At 63.0% G+C, this 22,623-nt stretch overlaps 1 protein-coding gene and 1 long non-coding RNA gene across 4 annotated transcripts in view; one reads left to right on the top strand and one right to left on the bottom strand.

Annotated features, from left to right (window-relative positions):
* FBLN1 (fibulin 1) overlaps positions 1–22,623 on the bottom strand; it is a 59,691-nt gene that overhangs the window by 15,421 nt on the left and 21,647 nt on the right. Inside the window, exons 9-15 of one of the 2 annotated variants that reach the window (XM_028532712.2) lie at positions 20,602–20,745; positions 19,564–19,692; positions 18,732–18,857; positions 15,952–16,071; positions 14,844–14,975; positions 12,981–13,104; positions 1,754–1,896 (exon numbers count right to left, since the gene is read on the bottom strand). In XM_028532712.2, coding sequence (XP_028388513.1) covers positions 1,754–1,896; positions 12,981–13,104; positions 14,844–14,975; positions 15,952–16,071; positions 18,732–18,857; positions 19,564–19,692; positions 20,602–20,745 — 918 coding nt within the window. Of the gene's footprint in view, positions 1–1,753; positions 1,897–6,247; positions 6,697–12,980; positions 13,105–14,843; positions 14,976–15,951; positions 16,072–18,731; positions 18,858–19,563; positions 19,693–20,601; positions 20,746–22,623 lie in introns of those variants that run through there. The other variant, XM_028532713.2, reaches the window with a different exon arrangement.
* Positions 7,392–8,043, top strand: LOC118499205. 2 transcript variants are annotated; one of them, XR_004901727.1, is made up of 3 exons: positions 7,392–7,451; positions 7,539–7,753; positions 7,984–8,043. It is a non-coding gene; the product is annotated as an uncharacterized LOC118499205 (long non-coding RNA). The 2 variants fall into 2 exon arrangements; XR_004901729.1 differs by lacking the exon at positions 7,984–8,043 and adding an exon at positions 7,855–7,881.

Raw genomic sequence — 22,623 nt, 5'->3', positions numbered from 1 at the left:
TAGGGCATAGCCTATCCTCCCTTCCTACCAACGGGGAAACTGAGGCCTGGAGAGATTTTTGGCTCTTTCGTGAGGTCGGGAGCTAACCGGCGACAGGGCCAGCAGTAAGGAGCTGGTGATCAGCCGTGAATGTTTGTGAAGCTGGAAGACAGGGAGGCGGGTGCATGGCGGACGACGGGAGAGAGGTCAGCAACCGCCAGGGAGCAGGCTGGCCCCCGCCCACGGTGACGTGGGTGGGCCGGGCCGCTTGGGGAGCAGGGCAGCTGCCCCGGGCTGGATGGGGCACGAGGCCCCAATTCGCTCCGGGGCTCTGGGCCGTCTCGAGGGCGTCCTCTCTCTGGGCCTCAGTTTCCTCATCTGTAAAGCGAAGGAGGCAGCTGGCCGGTGCCCGCTGAGGGTCCTTTCAGCACCAAAGGTCAAGGCCTGGACTTCCCGGGCCCCGGATGTGAACGGGTATCCCTGGCCACGGCCAGCTCCCTGCCGAGCCAGCTCCGACCAGCTGCAGGAGAGGCCCCAGGGTGGTCGCTCACGCTCTGGGAAGGATGTGCCTGTGGTCGGGGGCAACTGGTCATTTCACTCGAGACAGACACCACACCAGCTGGTGTGACCTTCTCCGACCCAGGTCGCCCTGCCCTGCAAAGGGCCTGTGCCTCCTCGGGACTGGGCCGTGGGTCGGAGGCCGGCCGCCTGCCCCTTCGGCCGCCCACACCCTCAGGGCCTCTCCTGCCCTCGCCACCGCGCACGGCCACCAGGCTTTCCGTCTGGCACGTGCCCCTGTGCCCCCGGCAGGGCCTGCCACGTGAAAACGCAGGACGCAGTCACGCTGGCCGAACCTCCTTCCCCGGGAGGGTCCGCGGGCCCTGGCTTGTCCCTGCGTCCCAGAGACGGCCCTGAGCCCGACGCACGGGAGGCTCGGCCTGCGTTCACAGAATGAGGAACCATGGCCGGCTCCTCCAGGGGCCAAGGATAAAGACTGCGGGGAGGCGAAGGGTGGCCGGGGACCACACCAGCGCCGGCGTGGGGGCTGCACCCCCCAAAGCTAGGTGCCCAGTGCAGGACCCCAGTCACAGCCGAGGCTGGGCACTGTGGGCACGCCGCCCCGGCCCCGAGTGGTGAATGGTGCCTGGACATAGGTCTCCGGGGTGGGCACGGGAATGCTGACCCTGCACTCCCGGGCTCCCTGCACCCAGCCTACCCCTCCCTGCACCCAGTCTACACCCTGGGTGCCCAGGGTGGCGGTGAATTCCTGTCAGGGTCACACTCACATCTCGTGGAGCCTCAGCGGCTCCAGCCAGAAAAACCAGGCTTCGTGCCTCAGACGCCTGCGACTCCCCACTCACCTCCAGGCCTTCCCAGACACACCCCGCTCTGCTCGGCACCCTCCTCTCTCCCTGCTCCCCCTTCACTAGATTACCTCCTGCAGACCACGCAGGCCCCAGAGTAAAAGTCACTCCCTCCTGGAGGCCCTCCCAGATTCCCCAGCACTTGGCACAGAATCAGCATCTAATGGCCCTTTGCTGAATGACTGCTACCCATAGGAGACCCTGAACGGGGGGCTGGGAGTGGGCCACATGGTGCCGTGCAGTCTGGGGACAGGAGGAGAGCAGCGGGCGTGGGGCAGAGGGTGACACTTCAAGCCCCAAACCCACATCTTTGCCAGGAGTGGCTACCTCCCAGGCAGCCTCCCTAGACAATGGCCGGGCCTCCCCTGGGACCCCGGAGCCAACGCCCGGCTGCGGGGGTCGCCGCTCACCTTCCGGGCGGGTGAACTCACGGAAGGTGGACAGAGAGACGACGGTGTGGGAGATGGTGTGCACCGGGTCCAGCATGCAGGTGACGTCGTTGGGGCGACAGGACTTGATGCAGCGGATGGTGTCCGTCTTGTCCTGGTGGGGCCTGAGAGGGAGCAGAGCACAGGAGGGGGGTGGGCGTCGGACCCGGCACTCCCTCGGGGACGGGCCCGGAGGGGTGGCAGGCGGCCAGGCCCACGGACGGCTCCCTCGGAGAACCGGTGGCCTCCACAGCCCGGCGGCTCCGTGGGGCTGCCTCAGGGCCCCTCCTGCAGACTGGACCGGGACCCAAAGGTCAGAGACGCGCCCCAGCTTCCGTCGCCTGGCCGTGGGTAAGGCAGGCTTTGCTGTTTGCCGAGGGTACGAATTGGGCTCATGTCTACACCGGCAGACAGGTGCACTCACTCACTCGCTCAGCACGCCTGTCTGCTTGAGTGCCTCTGGGTGCCCGGCACCGGCACGCCGGGGGCCCTGCCTTCCTGGGGCCCTCCGTCGGGTGGTCGCACATGTTGTGTACAAAGTGCCCAGCTCCGCGCTCGGCGCAGAGCAGTCAAGTCTGCAGGGTCACGTGGCAGAATTTTATGATAAATTCTTTTTATCATAAAACAAAGTACACGTGCAAATTCTGCACAAAACAAGGCTACAGCGGAGTGAGTATTATAAGGCCAATGACTTTATAATGACCCCTCCGGTCAAGAAAGAGCTTCACCAGGCACCTGAGGCCCCTTCCCGGGGCCCAGCCTGCCCCCTCCGGCACCCCCTCCCAGGGGCCCCGCCCCAAGCTTCCCAGCAATCGCAGGCCTAGGTTTCTTCATAGTTTCTATCCCACAAGTGTGCCTCTCAAGGCACAGTCATTTAGACTCGTCTGTTACAATTTTTTTTGTCATGGGTTTCCTCCCCGTCCTCGTTTCCCACAATCTGTCTGCTAAGGAGCAAGCATCCGAGCTGTAGCGCTCCCTACAGGTCTGGCCTTGCTGGTGCACGTGCTCACTGTGCAGTGCGGCGCGGTCCCCTGTCCTGGGCGCTGCCTGCCCACCGGCAGCTGACCCAGACCCTGTCAGGGGCAGGCCCTGTCCCCTTGGCCAGGTGACAGCTGGCGGCAAGTCTTCCGGCCCCGTGGTGTCTTTCCTTCTGTACTGTCAGAGCCGAGACCCACCAATTCATCAGGGACAGCGGGACGCTGATAGGCTGACCCCATTGTTTTTGTTCCATTTATTGGTTGGAAAACTCCTGTAACAAGACGCTGCCCCTCCTACATGATCTGGTTACCAGGGAGCATAGTTCACAGGGGAAAAGCAGGATCAGTGCTGGGTTCTTCCCTCCTATCTACCAGTTTTAAGGACAACAGGCTAGCGGTCTGTCATCATCCAGAAGCTACCCGTGGTGATTTCAGCATCAGTCGGAACTCAAGGACTTAAACTGTCTGATGTGTCTCTATCCATTGCATTCATTATCCTTTTCAGTTTATTTCTCCTCTTTGTTTCTGAAATTGTTTTTTGCCTTGATATGAAATTATGTCACACTCCATCCCTCAGTTTTTTCCTAACTCTGATTTGCATTTTTCTTCCATTTTTTATCATTTTTTTCTTAGTGCTTCTAAAAGCACTAAGATCAGTGACAGTGTCAATGTCGCCTGTGAGTGCATCTCTCGGGAATTCTCCCATCACCCAGGGGCGTGCCCATCTGTTCCCTACCCTCTCCTTTCCCACAGTAACTGTAGAGGACATTTAACCTTCATAGTTTTGGGTTGAATGTTCTTATGTGAAACTAGTTTTCCTACAATTTTAGGAAGAGGCGTGGTTCATAGTAGGGATTTTTTTTTTTGCTTGTTTTGTCTTTTAACTTCTCAGAGCTCCCACGCCTGTCACTTTTGGCAGCTTGCTTTCTGACCCGGACTTCTCTCTCCACGGTCCCTGCTGCCTCTTTCCCACTCAGTCTCCTACTCCATTCCCAGCAGTTTCTGCACAGGGTGAGACCGGGAGCTTCAGGGAACCCCGGGGGGTTCAGCTGCAAGCATTCCTGTGGGCTAGATGGCCCTTTAACCCTCCCTCGAGCCCCTGGGCACACTGGCCATGGGGGCGGGGAGCAAAGGGACTCCCAGTGTCAACTGCTGTCCCCAAACTGGTCGGTTAGACCTCGTGGGGAATACTTGTGAGCTATTCAGGGTTTCCCACTCCTTTCTCCTGCCTGCATGCCAGTTCCACGCAGGTGGGCGTGAACTGTATTTTGGGGTTTATGGGGTACCCTCTCAACTTGTTTAGTTGTACATGCTTTCCAGGGATTTTAAAAATTCCATATCTAGGTGTCCGTGCATTTTGGTTGGGACCTGGAGCGCTTCGGACCCTCGGTGCCGTGTCCTCCCTCCCCCCAGAATCTCTGCGCCGGACGCTCGGCCCACATCGTCCCGTCTAACTGCACAGCTCTTCCCTCTACACCACGCTGCCTGCTTCTTTAGCTAATAAAATGCCCCGCTCTGTCCCTGGAAATTGCAGACGGGGCTGGGACCCAGGCTTTCCGAGACGAGGCTAGAGGACGACCTGACCGGCACTGACTAGTCCCCGTAACCCCGCCTTCTTCACAGCATTGAGGCGGCATGAGCGGGGGGGCTTCCAGGCACAGACCCCCAGGGCCAGGCTGCCTGGGCTTGAATCCCAGCGCCCCCTCGCCCCCAGTGCCAGCTGGGAGGCTTTGGGCGAGTGACTTAAGCTCTCTGTGCGTCCACGTCTTCATGGTGAGATGGGGGTCACAACAGTCCTGTCCCTGCAAGGCTGTTGTGAGGGTTAGTCAAGCACCTGGAACAGCGCAGGGCACACAGTGAGCAGGAAGTGTTAGCTGTCACAGTTCTTATTATCAGCGTTATAATGACAATCATGATTATGACCACGTCCCTTTGGGAGTCTGGCTTGGTACAGTGACCCAGTCAGAAGTGCACAGGCCTGGGAGGCAGAGGGGACTGCGGCTCTGCACGCCGATGACCTTGGGGGCATGCCGGCTCTCTGAACGTTCGCTCTGCATTTGAATCAAGACCCGGATGAACACTCAGGCGCCGTCCATGAGTGAGGAAGCCAACAGCACTGACTGCCTACCGGGCACCAGACAGGCCCTCAGGTGTAGTTTCAGCGACCTCCAAAACTACCCACGGGCGGGGCCCTAGCATGCGTGTGGCATCTTGCTAGAAGCTAGGGACCCGGCACTGATTGAGACAGACCTGGTCGCCTTTGTGGAGTTTTCTGGATGGCGGGGAAGACAGAGGAGAAAGGGCTGTTAAGAACCGTGATAATCACCACGAAGGAAGTGACAGGAGAAAGACTGACAGAAGACATGGAAGCCCGTGGAAGGCCTCTCTGAGGAAAGAACACTTCCGCTGGAGTTGAACCCGCACTCAGGCCGAGGGTACAGAGCACGAGCAAAGGGCCTGGGGCAGCAAAGGGCTTGTCGGTGTGGCCTGAGGGAAGTGAGCAGGTGGGGGCAATGTGAGGTAAGACTGGAGATGCACGCAGAACTAAGTTGTGCAGGGCCTTGAAAGACACGGTGGGGACTTGTGACACTGGTTTGGCCGCCATTGTGGTGGAGAGGGAGAGGGCCAGGTGGGTCAGAGCCCACATGGGGGGGGTCATGGCAGAGTGGGACAGTCAGAGCCGTGCCGTCCACAGACCGAGGTTTGAGTACCAGCTGTGTGACCTTGGGCAAATCCCTCACCCTCCCTGAGTCTCTAGGAGGCCAATACACCTGCCTCGAGGGACTGGAGGCAATGCGAGTGCAGGGCCGGATGCCCACCCAGTGGTTCCCGCCAGCAGCGCGTTCACTGCCTCCTCCCGGCTCGGGCGCGTCCTCAGCAGACGCACTGCCCTCACTTCAGCGAGAGCTGCATCATCCGAGATGCCCCAGCATCCAAGTGCTCAGCGTTTTCCACCACGGAGTCGGGCTTCTCATGGGGTGAATGGGACAGCAAACTTGCATCTCTCACACTCTCTCTCACACACACACACACACACACACACACACACACACTTGTTTTGCCTCCATGAAATGCTCAGCTCCAGACAATACAACAAAGAAACCAAGCTGGAGCCTGGCTCTGCCGCAAACCAGTCATGGGACCTTGGCCAAGCTCCTCCCATTCTCGGGGCCTCAGTTTCCACATTTGTAAATTGAGAGATGAAGCTCCCCGCTCTCCGAGGGCCCTTCTCCATCATCGCCTCATTCTCTGGGCTCCAAATGGAGAAGAGAGAACTCATCCGACACGGTGCACGGAGCCCCGTCCTCCCCTCGCCTGGGCTCCCGGGAGATAGGGAGGGTGGGTGGACAGACACGCCCAGATGTGCACCCCCTTATGGAAGATACCCCTCGGCCATCCCCTGGGGGCACCGGGCAGTGGCGAGTGCTCAGCTCAGCCCGGACGAGAAGCCACACGGAGACTTCCAACCGCACCCAATAAAACCAAGGCACGCGAGGCATGCGGGGTGGGATGGCCTGCTCAGCTTTATTGGAATCCCGGCAAGGAGGGTTAGGAAAGCGACAAGAGAGAGCCTCGCGGCCCGAAGCAAGTGCTCAGAGATCTGCGGACACAAAGATGAAAAGCTTGGCCACAAAGGAGCTGACGGTGCCGTGGCGATAGAGGTCCATCTTGACGGTCAGGAGCAGGTCCCTGGGCTCGGGGACGGGCTTGGCGAGGGCCACCACCCCACTGTGGTGGCTCACCTTCCGGGTGGTGAAAAAGCCCTCGTCATTGCCGCTGGTGATGGCCAGCTGCATGCTGTCCCCGGGGACGGAACTGGAGGGGCCCATGCGGAAAACCACCGCGGGCACTTGGATGTTGGTGGGGAAAGAGAGGTGGTAGTGGGTTATTCTCAGAGGCAGCTTGTGGCACTCCTGATTCTCATGGCAGGGCAAGCGCTCACAGCGGCTGCAAGAAAAGTGGACAGAGAGAGAAGAGGAGCGTTAGGGCCCGTTCGGCAAGCAGAGAAACAACAGAGCGCGGGGAAGCGGGGGCTCGCTGTGCAGGGCCTCCCGCCGCCCCTCTGGCCAGTTCGCTCACTGGGAGGAGCGCCCCTCACTCACCTGTGGGAGGTGCCGTGGGCCTCGGGGCGGCTGACTCGGGCACCAGCCTCTTCCAACGCCCCCGGGGGGCGCTGGGTGGCTGGGGCCAAGGGGTGTGCCCAGACTGAGCTGCGTCCCCTTCTCACGGGCAGAGCCCCACCCTGGGCTGCACTCACCAGGCACACCCCGCCCTCCGAGTGGCACCAGGCTCCCGGCCCTTCGGCGGCCAGGGCTCCACGGGGCCCTCGGAGGGCGGGTGGTTGGAGACGACCCCAGACGTGATCATCTCTGCCACCAGCAACCACAGCGGTCGCCATTTAACAAGTGTTTGCTGGCTGTTCACCGCCACACGTTCCCTGGTGTGGTCACTGCCACTGCACTGCGAGGGTGCTTGGGGCGCCATTTTTCAAATGAGGAAACTGAGGCTGGAAGAGTCAGGGCCTTCCCGAGGTTGCAGAGGGAGGAAGCCAGCTTGGAGCTCAGGGGTGAGGTCTGTCCCCCGTTCCCCCTCCCTAGGCCTTGTGCTCCAGGCCCAGTCCCCTGCCTGTGTCCCCAGGGCCAGCCGGGGCTTGGAACAGAGATGGAGACAGACTCTGACTTCCTGTGACAGGAAGGAGACAGGTTCAGCTCCCAACTTCCTGTGACAGAATGGTGACAGCTCCCAACTCCCAGTGACAGGAGGGAGATAGGTTCTAATTCCTGTTACAGGTTCTAACTTCCTGTTACAGGTTGTAACTTCCTGTGACAGAACAGGGATAGTTTCTAAGTTCCTGTGACAGAATGGTGACAGCTCCCAACTCCCTGTGACAGGAGGGAGACAGGTTCTAACTTCCTGTTACAGGTTCTAACTTCTTGCAACAGAACGGTGATAGCTTCCAACTTCCTGTGACAGGAGGGAGACGGGTTCTAACTTCCTGTGACAGGTTCTATCTTCCTGTGACAGAACAGTGATAGTTCTGTGGCAGAACTATCCTGTGTAACATCCTGTGACAGGATGAGGATAGGTTCGAACTTCCTGTGACAGCATGGAGATGGGATCTAACTTCTGTGATGGGGGAGACAGATTCTAACTCCTGTTATAGGCTATAACTTCCTGTGACAGAATGGTGATAGCCCCCAACTTTCTGTTACAGGTTCTAACTTCCTGCAACAGAATGGTGATAGCCCCCAACTTCCTGTGACAGGAGGGAGACAGATTCTAACTTCCTGTTACAGGTTCTAACTTCCTGTTATAGGCTGTAACTTCCTGTGACAGAACAGGGATAGTTTCTAAGTTCCTGTGACAGGACGGTGACAGCTCCCAACTCCCTGTGACAGGAGGGAAACAGGATCTAACCTCCTCTGATGGGATGAGGATGGAGCTACCTTCTGCCACCTGCACTGCAGGCCCTTGACACCGTGACGACAGCGGCCCAGGCAGCAGAGCGGGGTGCAGAGCCCCAGGACCCGCAGAGCACGCCCCAGGAAGCCCCGCCTGCCTGGCTGTGCTTGGACTCTGCGGTCAGGAGCGTCTCCTGTCCTAGTCCTCCGTCATGTCTCCGTGCCAGCTGTTTAAGTGTCCGTGCCTCGAGTTGGCATTCACTGTGAGCATGGGCTCTTTCCACACCCTACTTCCAGGCTCGTCATCAGGACGGACGGCAACCCCCCCGTTCAGAGTTTCAGAAGCACAGCCCGTGGCTCCACGGCCCTGCCGGTATGAGAGGCCCAGGACCCGTGAAGGGGGGTCACGCATGGGAGGGAGCCCAGAGGCAGAGGGGAGAAGCAGGGAAAAGGGTGGGCCTGGGTGCTGCCGAGGGGCAGCCCGACCCCAGAGACGCCCAAGTCCAGGCCAGCTGGGAGCGCTCCGGGCGACGTGGGGGGCCCCGGGGGACACTGCCGGGCACCACTCCCGTCTGCCGGGCTTTCTCCCCCAGCAGCTCCCCTCGCCGTCCCACGTCATTCTACTGACGGGAAGACCGGAGCCCGGGAGCCCACGACTCCACGGTCTGTAGCCAGTGGCAGAGGCAAGGTGGGCCTCTCTCACTTCGAAGCCTTTGCACAGTCACGCACAGTCATGCACACGCGCGCGCACACTCGCACCCCCTTCGGAAAGCCAGCTGGCGGGTCCGCCCAGCAGGTGGCGCCAGAGTCTCCTTTATGTGAGCTGAGCTTTCCCATCCTGGTCCAAGGACAGGGTTTCAACTCGGAAACATTAACCCAGCGCATGTGGGACGCGTGCGTGATGCTCTGGTGCAGCTCCCGCAGCCACCACACACCAGACGGCCGAGCGCTCCTTCCTCCCCAGGGGTGTCCACACTCCCAGTCCCAGAGCCAGTCACCGGAGCGCCTCACATGAGACGTCTCTGGGCCTGGCTCCCTGGAGACCCCCAGCTTCCCAGGGGCGTGGCCGTGGCTCGGTGGCTTCCTCTCCAGCACCCAGCACGGGCTTGACACCTACTGTGTGCCTAGGAAACCTGCGCCCACCGACACGGTCCCGGTCAGTTCCCAGGTGCACTGTCCTACCCTGCTGTGCCCCACACTTGCTGAAGCACCCCAGAACACCTGACCACTATTTCCGGCAAACCTCCTGTCAGGCTGGGAACGGCACAAAAGCCTTTGGCGGCCGGTGTGTCTATACCGAGGAGGGTCTGTCGTCACCACACCTACCACAGAGGGCAGGACAGCCAGGCCCCGGGGACCCCGTGCCTCGGTTTCCGTCTCAGCACGCACATGAGAAAGATGTGCCCCAATTTTTCACTTCGCCAAACTGAATCACGAGACCCCAGGCTCCATGACAATGCAGTTTGGAAAGCCACCACGTACCAGAGAAAAAAGGTCCTCGAGGCCCTGCCCCTCCTCCTGGGACACGTGGCCATTTCGGCCACTCCCGGCTGCCTGACGCCTGCAGCTGCCCCTGACGTCCACATGCCTGTCATGCTGGAGACAAGCCCCACGCACGGCCAGGGCAGGGCCTCACCCCTCGTCCACGGCAAGTACACCCTCAGGCCAGGAGCTGTGCAAACCAGGGCTGCCCGGCCCGGCCTGACTTCCGAGACCGCAAGTCTCAGGGGGCAGATAAAGAGAATGTTTTCGGTCCCCTCCCAGGCCCTGGGGCGTGTTGAACACCCTCCTGTGGGCAGGAGGGGACGGTGTGGTTATCCCAACAGCCTGCCTGGTCCGCCCAGCCCAGCCCTGCGGTCTCTGGCCCAGCCTGCTGGTCACGCTCCAGTTACTGCCCCCTGGTCGCCAGGGACACCGTGCAGAAGGAGGCCGCAGGGAGGGGGCGGCTGGGGCGTGGAGGGAGCGAGAGAGTCTCCAGTTTTGCCTGTCAAGGTCCCCGGGGCGAGTGCTCTCGTGGAATGCGGACCACGGATGTGCTGGCCACCCAGTCCCTTCTCACACAGCTCGTTTAGATGATACAAATGGCTTTCTCCAGGTCATATAATAAAGTCTTTAAGAGGCTTTTTGAGCCCTGGATGATGTGGCTCAGTGGATTCCGTGCCAGCCTGGGACCGAAGGGTCGCCAGTTTGAATCCCAGTCAGGGCACGTGCCTGGGCTGCAGGTCAGGTCTCTGGTCGGGGGGCGTGCGAGAGGCGACTGATTGATGCTCCTCTCCCTCTCTTTCTCCCTCCCTTCCCCTCTCTCTAAAAATAAATAAAATCCAAAAAAAATATTGAAAGGGTCTTTTTAAAAATGTTAAAAAGAGGCTTTTTGAGGAGGAAGAAAATGAGCTGTAAAATAGAAAATCCCACGGACGTGACTTGTCGGTGACTTTTCACCGTGCTCACACTGAGGGATCGGCACTCCTGTGGCCCCAGAGGAAGTCCCCGACTGGGGTGCAGCAGCCAGGATAAGGCCCCCACTGTTCCTCGATTCGGGATTCCAGGCCCAGGCCACGATTTGTCAAGAGGGATCAAGACAGGAGAAAACTGTCACCAGGCAGTCCCCGTGAGCAGCAGTGAGGGCAGCCCTGCGAGCACTCAGCCCTGCAGGAGCCATGCCTGTGTCCCCAGGCATCCGCACCCCTCTGTGGTCTCCCCCTGCACCCCCACTCTCTGCCTCAGCGGTCACACAGTTGGCTCACAGAGCAAGAGCTTAGAGAGGCCCGAAGGAACCTCCTCCTTCTGACGGGCTGCGTCCTGAGGAGGACAGTGGGGGGCTTCTCCCCTCCTCACCACCACTGTTTCCTGGGCGCCTGGAGCTCGTCTCTGCACATCCCCAGGCCTCGCCAAGCAGGGGTGACAGGGCCCCGGGGGGCCGACGGGCTGACCCAAGGCCACAGCCCTGAGGAGCAGGAGAGCCACAGCACGGGCAGTGAACTGGGCCCTGGCGTGCCCACGCGGGCCCCACAGCAGGGGAACCCGGAGCGAGCTTTACGGAGCGGACTCTGCCCCCATTCCCTGTACAGCTGAGGACGCGGAAGCTCTGAGACGCTCGTGGGACCTGCTTCTGGTCAAGGTCAAGGGGCCTGGAATGGACTGAGCTGGAAGGCAAACCCACGCGACCCTCACTCCTAAGCCAGGATCTTTCTAGAATGCCTCAGCATCCTCTTGAGATGGCAGGAGACTTACTGGGCCCTCCTCAGGTGAGGACTCTCTCTCAACTCCCTGCTGGGCCCAGCCTCTGCTTTGGCCACTGGGTGGCGCTAGTGAGCAGGAGTGGGAGTTAATGCAGCTGCCACCTTCAGGATGGGTGGGCCAGTTGGAGCCTCAGCCCCGCCCCCCGCCGGGCCTTTACTGTGGGTGGGGGCCCACTCCATGCCCTCGCTCGTGAAGAATGACCAGCCCCTTCTTGATGAGCCCAGGGAGCAGGCTGATGAAGCCATGAAGTGGGGACAGACCAGGCCTTGGAGGGCCCAGCCCTCATCAAATGCTGTGCTGTTCCCCGCTGAACGCCCCATTTCGTTGCCGGGGCTCCTCCCATGTCAGCTTCATGTGCATCCGCACCCCTCTGTGGTCTCCCCCTGCACCCCCACTCTCTGCCCGACTCAGTGCCGCCTCCTTCTCAATTTGTTCAAGCATCGCCTGCTCCAGGCACCCCTGCCACCCCCCAGCCATTGCTGGGTTTGCGGTGATCTTAGTGGGCAGTGGCTGGGGCCCTGGAAGGCCTACTGTGTGTCTGCCCGGGTGCCCGCACACAGTAAGCCTGCAGCCAACATTCCCCAAACAAGCCAGTGAGCTTCTCCAGCCCTGAGGGTGGCAAAAGCTCACACAGTGCACAGCAGAGTGCACTGGAAGAGTGCAGAGGGCTGCCAGGAGACGGGGCTGTGTGAGTGTCGGCTGAGACCTGCTCCAGGTTTCAACAGGCTGGAGGCCAGGCCAGAGGCAGGAGCCGGGGCCTGGGGCTGAGCAAGGGGACGCCGGGGCCTGGTGTGTACCATCCACGGAGGCGCTGACCCTCTGGGGGGAGGGGCAGGCTCAAGGGCAGAAGGCCAAGTCACACATCAGCCTGGCCGTGTGCTGGCTTGCAGCCATTTCCGGGGGCGGGGCAGGAGTCAGGCCGCCACGTCCCTGAGACTGTCTCCCGCTGTGGAGCTCGTCCTAGAACGACTCCCTGTAACCCTCCTAGCGATATCAGGGGTGGGGTGGTCTGCAGTGGCCTGAGGAGGAGGCACCCCTGACGCCCCAGCAGCCCTCCAGTGGCCGGGGAGGCAGCGAGCTCACACTGAAGCACGGACACCCGGCTTCAAACTGAGGGCGCAGAACCTTCCACTCGGTCCCCACAGTCACCAGGCCAGACCGATCTGGCTTTCAGAGGGCTCCCCCTGACGAGGACGCCCCAACAAGTCACGCGGGCCTGCTCGGAGTCGTGGCTCCCCGCATCTGATCCAGAGCATCCCGACACCTGTGTCTCACAGACGAGGACACTGAGGCCTGGAGAGCTGCCCCCTGCCCACGTTTCACACGGGACACGAGAGGTCCGGGCTCAGCCCAGCTGCACACAGAGCCCGTTCAGAGCGCAGCCCGCCAACCTCGGGTTCACCGGAGGTCATGACCTTGGTTTCTGAGACCAGTCTCCCTGGCATGGAGGGGCAGAAGAGCCAGGGGCCCTCGGATCCTCGAGTTTCCCAAGGGCACAGCTCACGAACCCCCTGCCCAGGCTGGGCGCCGGGCCCCCAGGAGGCCGACAGACAGACAGATAGACAGACACCCGCGGGCTGAGGGACTTACGTGTCTGCGGAGCGGCGGTAATTCTCCGGGCACTCGAAGGCCAGGCAGCGGAAGCTGCCCTGGATGTTGAAGCAGGTCTCGTTGATGGAGCAGTTGTGTGTGCCAGTCACGCACTCGTCGATGTCTGCAAGAGACCCCAGAGCAGGACGGTGAAGGCCTCGGGGCCGCCTGAGCAGGCTCCACCCACTGAGGGAGTGCTCGGGCCCCCCACCAGCCAGGTCGGGGTGGGGGTCGGGTCATCCTCGCCCCCGGCTGGCCGAGCTCCGGAGCGGTGTGTGCCGGCTCCTTCCCCAACAGGCCGTTTATATCTACAGAGCGTCTACTCCCTACTCTCAGTCCCCAGAAGGAGCGTGACAGTGACCACAGCTAACACCCTGACGGCCCTGGAAAGGCCTCACAGAGTTTTTCAAATTCTCTTAAGGATTCGCTGAGGCAAGGACCGTTATCCCCGCTCGAGGGAGCGGCTGGCCTGCGGTCAGACTCCGTGTGGGCGGTGGGGCCGAGCCGTGAACCCAGGTGGGCCGGCGCCCGGGCCCCTGTTCGAACCAGCGGGCCCCTCTCCACACTCCGGGGCTCACCACCCTCATTCACGGGACTCACAGCACCCCGGGAGGGAGAGGGCAAGAGCTCCGAGCCCCCAGTTACAGAGGGGGGCCCCAGGGCCTGGTGGGAAGCCACACTGTGCCCGGTGTCCGGGGTCAGCGATGTCCGGCTGGACCCTGGACAGGAGGGGCCGTGCCCCTTCCCGGAACTCCCTGGAGCAGCCGGGTGGCGGGGCCCAGGGGGCGTCACCAAGCCAGGAGGCATCTCCCAAGGGGCCGAATGCCCGGCCTTGGTGGCAAAATCGCACTCCCCATCTCCAGGGCCGAGGCTCAGGAATGTGTTTTGCTGTGTCTGGCAGGACGCGGGCCGCGGTGGGGGAGCCCGGCCAGGAGCAGGGGAGTCGCCCGCTGTGTCGGGAACGTGAGAACAGAACATCTCCCACCCCGGGCGCCGGGCCAGCTGAGCGGGGCCCTCCCAGGAAATGCCGCAGCCGCTGCCTCAGATCAAAGTCCAGACCTTCATCAAGACCAGAGGGGACATCTGCAGGACCTGGGTCCTCCAGAGCCTCTGGGCTGCCAGCCCCGAGGTTAGGGGCCAGGGGGACGGGTGGCGGGGGGAGGGTGTTCAAAAGGAAGGGGCCGCACAGACCCCGCCTCTGTGATTCAGCTTCTGGGACCGTTCCCGAAAGGGGGGCCAGGTCTCCGCTCCTAGTCATCCACTCACAAACATCTCCTCAGCCCCGAGAGCGTGTTAGGGGTGGGAGCCGAGTGGCCTGCCTCGCTGAGCCCAGGCCGGAGCAGACCCCCAGCCCCAGTGGGACCCTCGCAGCCCCAGAGACCCTGGAGTTGTCACACACCCAGACCACGCCCTCCCCTCACCTGGGCGGGGGTCAGCACCTCGGCCCCCACCATCTGATCACTGTTTGCCCTCAACCCCTGGCAATGTCTGGCCCACAGCATGGGGTTTGTTGAATGACTGAATGAAAACGGAGCAGACAGCACTATGCCGTGGAATGGGGTCCCTGGAGGGCATCTTCCTAGAGGCTGTCAGTCCCCGTTCCAGCCCCTTTGGGGCTGCCCAGGGCAGGGCTCAAGGGCCCAGCACCCTCTGAGGACAGGTGTGCTGGGGACAGGGGGGCCCCAGGACATACCTTGGAAGGGGAGGGAGAGGCCTCCCCTCCCCTTCCCAAGTGCACCCCGCCTGCGGTGTGGCCCCGGGTCAGGGCGGCGCGTCCCCCTGCTGGGGGCTGCCTGGCCTCGGCCCCCAGCACTGCAGAGCCCCGAGCGCGGCCACGTGACCCCGGGAGCCGAGCACACGCACCTTGGCAGTTGCGGCCGTTGGGGGCCAGCCTGTACCCCGACGAGGGGCAGCTGCACTGGAAGCTCCCGGGCACGTTGGCGCAGCGGTAGGAGCAGATGTGGCCCCCGGTGGGCAGCGCGCACTCGTCGATGTCTGCAGGGGCGAAGCGGCCTCAGCGCCCGTGCGGCCCGGCCCGCCACGTGCCCCCAGCGGCCACGCGGGGCCGGCGGGACACAGGAGCCCCCGCCCGACGTGCTGGGGCTGGGGCGGCCTCGGACAGCATCACATCCAGAGGGGAGACGGGGCCCAGGCAGGGAAGGGCCTAGGCCCGGGCCGCACGGCCAGGTCACGGTGTGAAGCGTGCGTGTGCGTGGGGGCGGGGGCGGGGTGGGGAGCTAAGCGAGGGGGCAGGCCAAGGGCTCGGGACGCCACGCAGGACAGGTGCCCTGCAGGCCGCCCGCGTGCCCTAAGGCTGATCGCCGCACACGTGCTGACGGAAAACAGCCCTCCCGCGGGCAGGGCGACGGCCCTCACAGTCGCTCTTTAAGCGCCTCGAGGTGCCGGACGCTGTAGGGAGCGCTTCTGCCTCATCCCCGGGTTGTGCCCTCGGACAGCCTCTCCCCGTCCTCGGGAGGGTCTGGGGTGAACCCCCCATGCTACAGAGGGGCAGGGCCCAGGACAGTAAGCGGTGTGGGTGGTCCCCGAGCCCACCCCTCGCCACTGGGTCACACAGCACCGCCGAGTAGTGCACACAGCCGTCACCGCCATCACACGCAGATTAAAGAAAGTGGTGGCGAGCCCTGGCTGGCGTAGCTCAGTGGATTGAGCGAGGGCTGCGAACCAAAGCATCGCAGGTTCGATTCCCAGTCAGGGCACCTGCCTGGGTTGCAGGCCATGACCCCCAGCAACCACACATTGATGTTTCTCTCTCTCTCTTTCTCCCTCCCTTCCCTCTCTAAAAGTATAAATAAATAAAATCTTTTTAAAAAAAAGAAAGAAAGACGTGGCGGGTGGCTTCGCTCCCTCCCAAACCTCACTCTCGGGGGTGGGAGAAGGGTACGGGGAGGAGCCCCCGTTGGAGGAGGAAAAGGCGGAGCACGGCCAGCCCGAAAGGGCGCGGCGCCCGCACCTTCGCAGGTGACGCCGTCCACGTCGCTGAGCTGGTAGCCGCGGCGGCAGTAGCACTGGTAGGAGCCGTACACGTTGGCGCACTCCTGGCTGCAGGGGCTGCTGCTGCACTCATTCACGTCTGCAAGAGAGCGTCCGGGGTCGCCGCTCAGGGCCCTGGCCCAGGTCCCCGCTGGGTGGGGCCGGGGGCACAGCGCCTCCCCGGGGCTGACACACACGGAGAGGCGGGGGCCCCGGAGTGTGGGGCTGGGGCCCGCCTGCCGTCGCCCGAGAGAAAGAGGCGCCTCCTGCAGCCCCGCGCGGCTGAAGGACCCGGATTCCCCGTCCCCTCCACTCCTGCTGCTGCCAGCTGCACTGGCTCCCGCTGGAACCACAGCAGGGGCCTCTGCCTAGACTCGGCCCCTTCCAAGCGGGCGCCACCTGGGCACCGGAGCCTTCCCAGTTCCCAGAGGGAAATCCGATCACACCCTCCCTGCTTCACCTCTGAAAGGAGGGAGGCCCTGTCGCCACGCCCACACCCAGTGCCCTGATGCTCGGGACTCCCCGGGCTGCTCAGCAACCCTGGTCTCTTGTCCGCCTCTTCCCTTTGCTTCGAGCAGGGAGCAGCCTATAAAACTGGCCCCCCACTTGTTTTTGTAAATAAAGTTTTATTGGCACACAGCCACACTCATTCATTTATCACCGTCTAAGGCTGCTCTCACCCGACAATGGCAGAGGTAAGAGTTTCAACAGACCGCGGCCGGCCAAGCCTAAAACGTTTACTATGTGGCTTTTAGGGAAAAAAGTGTGCCAGCCTCTGCCCAGGAGTCTCTGTGCACATTTGCTGCTAAATCTTAGTGGGGAGGGAGGGGTGAGCCGCTGAGGACGTCCGTTAGCCTCTCCCCTCTGCAGCCCCCCAACACCGGGCCTGGCTGCACCTGCTCACCCCTGCCCAGCGCGGCCCCTGTCACAGCCTAAGACACTCCCCCGAGGCTGGAGCCATGTTCTTCCCACACAGCCTTGGGCGGGGGGAGGGGAGGGTGCTCTGTACATGCTTAGCGGAGTAATGTGGCAAGGCCGGCCGGGCCCCGGTTTTGTGTCCACAGCACTGCCCGCCAGCGCAGACAGGAACACCCACTTTCCGGTTATTTAGGGTGACCGGGGTCGGCACGAGCCACGAACGAGAATGACGATGACGCCAGCTGTCTCGTGTTGCCAGCTCTCCGCCCACACTGGGCGTGACGGCTTCCACCTGCTTCCTCTTGTCTCACCCTCGTGACCCCTCCGAGGGGCGTCCGAACAGCCCCATGGCTGAGACACCTGGTTACTTCCTCAAGGCCGCAAATACGGCAGAGCCGGATCCACAAACCTGCTTCCCTGCCAATGTACGTGCGTTTGGTCTGGTTTGCGGGGCCGAATCACAGAATCTTTGGGGGAAGCCCTGGCCCCAGGAGCACACGTTGCACAGTCCCTCCTCCCATTGGGGTTTGGGGACGGCTGAGCACATCCCGGCAGCTCGGACCGTTGTGACTGGTCCCCTCGTCTGAGCCCGGCTCCACTGCACGGCACAGACCGGGGCTCGGCGGGCAACGTGGGCTGTGCGTCGCCAGGGGCTGTCCAAGGACTCGATTTCTGCTGCCGCCAGAGCCTGGTCCCTGGAGATGGGACACCTGCTGGGCACCCGACACGTGCCAAACCCCGAGTCAAACACACCGACGACCTCCTCTCGTCCGCCCCACCCTCGGAAGTGGGTGTCCTCTGAGAACCCAAGGCTCCCCGCACCCGTGTGTCTGTCCAGGCCCCGCCCCGCACACTCAGAGAGAGACCCGGGCAGCTAGGGTGGCTTCTGCTGGCCAAGGCGGGGTCCCTAGGAAGACGAGCCCAGGCCCCTTCAAAGCGGCTGCCTGGTGCCTTCGACACGGCCAGCGAGCTCACTGCACGTCGCAGCCGGCCCGACCCAGGCCTGGCTTCCCTTTCTCGTAGAAGCACTGCATTTCGCCCTGGCTGGTATATAGCTCAGTGGATTGAGCACAGGCTGTGAACCAAAGCATCGCAGGTTCAATTCCCAGTCAGGGCACATACCTGGGTTGTAGGCCACGACCCCCAGCAACCGCACATTGATGTTTGTCTCTCTCTCTTTCTCTTTCTCCCTCCCTTCCCTCTCTAAAAATAAAATTTTTTTTTTTTAAAAAAGAAGCACTGCATTTCGAAATCGTGCCAGTGGGAGCCCTTCCTCCGCCCTTTGAGCTGTGCCTTCTCCGACCCAGGAAGGTCCTTCTCAAGGGGGGGGAACCGTGCACCTGAAGTGTGCGCCTCCCCTCCCTGGGGGGGGCGGGGGGGGGGGGGGCAGTCGGCTAGCAGAGAAGCCGGCCTGATCGCACGGCCCTCCTTCCAAGCTTTCCCTGAGCGCGCCCCAGCACATAAAAAGCACCCCCACACTTCTGTTCCGGTGGAGCCGAGGCCAGTGGGCAGCGAGGACCCCCCCACACTGAGTGTCGTCTAGATAAACTCTGCCCAGCCTTGGTTCCTCTTTGCCATGTCAACCCCAGGCTCCCCGTGAGGCGGCCAAGGTCACAGGAACGAGTGGCCGGCTCGGAGCCTCCGGACCCCACACTGCCCGCGTGTCTCAGCCGCCCGTTGACCCCACGTCTGGGGGCCAGTGTGGTCGGCCCCTCTGGGGCGCAGGAGATCCGGGGTGGTCACTTCTGACGGGAGGCGGCCCCGTGCAGGCACTCACCGCTGCCGCGTCACTTAACACGGGCTCCGGAAACGGACGCGGGTCGGTCCCCAAGGGCCCCTCACCTTCGCAGGACCGGCCGTCGGCCGCCAGCCGGAAGCCCACGGAGCAGCTGCAGTGGAAGGAGCCCGGCGTGTTCTCGCACCTGTGGCCGCACAGGCGCCCGGGGTAGCGCCGGCACTCGTTGATGTCTGCAGGGGAGCGGCGGCGGCTCAGCGGCCATGGCCTCCCCCTCCCCGCCCCCCGGCAGCCCCACACGCCCCCTCCCCCGACCCCCACGTCCTTCAGCCTCATTTCTCAGAGGACAGAGGCGAGGAGACTGGTCCCCCAAACGGGGCACGCCAGCAGGGAGCCAGGGCCCCACTGGGTAAGCCCCTGCTCCTCCCACGGGCACAACTTGGCGTGCGCCCACCCCGGAGTTCTCTGCTCCAGATCCCCGTGGGAGAGTCCACCCTGGCTTGGGGATGGCAGGCACCGGCCAGCAGGGTCTGTCCCTGCTCCTGGCGGCCGGACTGCCGAGCTGTGCCTGGGTCTCACCGCCCTGGGCTGCACGCACAGCTCGGGACCCCGAGGCCCTGCAGGCTGGTGGAGAATGGCTGGGAAACCACGGATCCCTGGGGCACTTGTAGGGGGGCTGGAGCCTCACGGACACGCAGCGGCGTGAAGTGACACACAGCTCGCCCACCGTACAGGCGGGAGAACGGCCCGAGCCCGGGAGGGCAGCTGGGGCGTTGGCACTGGACCGGGTCTCCGGCCCCGGGGCCTGGCTCTGGGGCCGCCTGCACCCGGGTGTTCCGAGGTGAGGGACAGACCATGTTCGCTCTGGGAGACGACGGGCTGGACCTCCCGGGTGCCACCTGGCTAGGCCCCCCAAAGCCTACGGGGACACCCACATACCCACGCACGTCCTGCTGACGCCGTCGAAGTAGTAGCCGGACTTGCACTCGCAGCGGAAACTCCCGGGGGTGTTCAGGCAGCGGTGCCCCGCGCCGCAGGGCTCGGAGGGCGGCGAGCACTCGTCCACGTCTGCCGGGAGAGAGCGCAGGCGGGCGCCCTCAGCGTGCGGCCGGGAGAGAGCACAGGCGGGCGCCCTCAGCGTGCGGCCGGGAGAGAGCACGCGGGGGCCCTCAGCGTGCGGCCGGGAGAGAGCGCACGCGGGGGCCCTCGGCGTGCGGCCGGGAGAGAGCGCGCGCGGGGGCCCTCAGTGTGCGGCCGGGAGAGAGCACAGGCGGGCGCCCTCAGTGTACGGCCGGGAAGGGAGCGGCACGCCGAACGGGGTGTGCGTGACAAAGCAGCACCGCTGACGCCCCGACACGGCCTCACGGAGCACCCACGGCGTGGGGGGCCCGCGCTGGGGAGACGGCTGACCCCTCCCCACAGGGACTCCTGCTCTGGCTGGCCAGCGATGGCCTTAGTTAAGGCAGGAAGTGCCCAGTGACTGGGGGGGGGACGCAGAGAGAGTGCCCGGGGGGGTGACCAGGAAGAAGAGCCCTGTGGGCTGGCAGGGCGCTGGGCCCCGGACCTCAGGGCAGCGAGGAGCCGGGGGCACAGGGAACCACGCAAGAGCGGAGGCCAGGCTTGTCTGGGGGGCAGCGGGACCTGTGGCATCTGGGTTATACGGGTTGCAAGGCCGGGGCCGGCTCAGGGTGGCTGAGCTGCCGGCAGGGGCGTCTGTCCGCTGTCTGTCACCCCTGGGGACTGTGTGCATGGAGGGGCAGGACTGCTTCCGGCTCAGGGACACGGGACAGAGAGAAAGGGACAGGCCGGAGGCAGAGGGTGGACGGTGGACCGGAAGGGCCTGGAGCCCGGGGCAGACAGGCGGGCAGGCGGGGAGGGCCCGTCTCTGGGGGCCTGGCCTCCCCGCCGCAGGAGGAAGGGCTGTGCCGAGAGCAGAGCCGGGTCCCTTCCCGACCGGTTTCCTTGTCCGATACGCACCCACGCAGTGGGTCCCATCGTCGTTGAGGTGGTAGCCTCGGCCACAGTTGGGCACGTTCTTCTGGCACGTGTAGGAGCCCTCCGTGTTAATGCACGTGTGTCCCACGGGACACGCGGCGCTCAGGCTCAAACACTCATTGATATCTGCGGGGGAGAGGCACAGAACCACGCGGTCAGACACGGGGCGCGGCCGAACACGCACCAGCTGGCGCACCCCAGAGGCACTGCGCCCCCCTCTTTGCGCCCCCCAAACAGAGGCCCCAGGGAGCCTCGCCCGGCCAGGGGCCGCACGCCGGCAGCTCCCGTGCTCTTATGCCCACGGTCCCTGCCTGGCCAGCCTCTCCCTCGTCCACCTGGGAAACACGCCCCTTTTATTTATTTTTGTTTGTTTGTTTGTTTACATTCCTTATCTGAAGAGACGTTTATTGATTTGAGAGAGGAACATCGATGTAAGAGAGAAACATCAACTGGTTGCCTCCCACATGGGCCCGGACCGGGGATTAAATTTACAATCTGGTAAGTGTCCTGACCAGGAATCGAACCGACAGCCTTCTGGTGTACAGTACAACACTCCGACTAACCGAGCCGCCCGGCCAGGGTAACATGTCTCCTTGAACGCCCAGCGGAGGGCCATGTCCTCCTTGACGCCTCCTGTCCCGCCTCGGAGCCCTCGCCGACTCGGGCCCGGCGGGAAGGGGCCTCCCTCCCTGACCGGACACGCATCCCACACAGGGGCCCCGGGGCACCCCATGGCGATGACCCACACCCAGCACGCGTGGCCCAGTGAGTAGACAAGGAGGGCTAGGTACCACGTCTGTCCACTCCTCACACCCTGGACCTCCTACCGAGATGTCTCCTGAAAGCACCCACGTTTTTAAGAGTCACCTGGTCAGACAGACACTTGCAAACCACCAGTGGGGACAAAGAGAAGAGAGGGATACTCCAGGACCTCTGAGCGGAAGGCCAAGAGGGATCGTCTGTCCCTTGCCCCTGGCACACCCAACCCCCGCAGACAGAGGGGACCAGCTCCCTCTGCCCACTCCAGTGAACCCCCAGTGAACCCCCAGTGCGCAGAAGCGCCGAGTCTATCCTGCCCTGGACCGGCGTGGCCAGCCTGCAAGCAGGCGGGTGGGCCGGCATGGGATCCATAAGTAGGGAACTCCCCAGCTCAAGGCTGGAGCCCGGGTCTCCTGCCTGCACCCTGCTTTTGTAGATCAAGTTTACTAGAGCAGAACACATTCCCTTAAGCTCCTGTGAGGCGGGTTTCTCAGAGCAGAGACCCTCGGGGCAGAGACCCTGGGGAGGGCAGAGCTGACATCCACCCAGCCCCTCAGTTTCCAGGAAAAGCTCCCGGCTTCGGCCTGCCGCCCGGGATAAATGCGGGTTGGCAACAGTCCCGCTCCCTCCCCCTGAGCCTTGCGCTCGCCCGTAAGATCTGCAGTTCCCCAAGTCCGTGCTCCAGAGAGGGGGGGCCCCCAGCCTGTGAGCCCACACCTGAGTCGTGGGTTCAGTTCCCGGTCAGGGCACGTGTGACAGGCAACCAATCAATGTCTCCCTCACACGTGGGTGTTTCTCTCCCTCCCTTCCCTTCCCTCTAAAAATAAACAAATACACTTTTTAAAAATAAAATACAGTGGTGTCCCAATACAGTGTTAAGTGGGCGGGGGGCAGGGAGCAAGCAGCAGAGCCGTTCGCTCCATGTTTGAGAAACCCAAGTCTCCAGGAAGCGGGAGCTGGGAGAACACAGAGACACTACCGAGAGGAGAAGCTCTTCCTCTCGTGCTTCGGTTTTGTTTGCTTTTCGGTGAATGAAAACGTAGGTAACATTTGAAATAAGAATCCTTAAAAGAATCCTGAACTTGGTGGCAGGGATGACGTGCCCACAAAGGGAGACCCCCCACCCCGGGGCAGCCCCCGAGCGCCGGTGTGCAGCGCGGAGGCCGCCACCCGGCGACCAGGTGTGTGGTGGGGGCGGGCTGGGCCTCGGCCCGCCTCCCGGGCCCTGGGCTCCTGCGAGGCTGT

This window comes from Phyllostomus discolor, chromosome 2 (assembly GCF_004126475.2).
Source record: "Phyllostomus discolor isolate MPI-MPIP mPhyDis1 chromosome 2, mPhyDis1.pri.v3, whole genome shotgun sequence".
Taxonomy (NCBI): domain Eukaryota; kingdom Metazoa; phylum Chordata; class Mammalia; order Chiroptera; family Phyllostomidae; genus Phyllostomus; species Phyllostomus discolor.
This window is presented reverse-complemented; position numbering and strand designations above follow the sequence as displayed.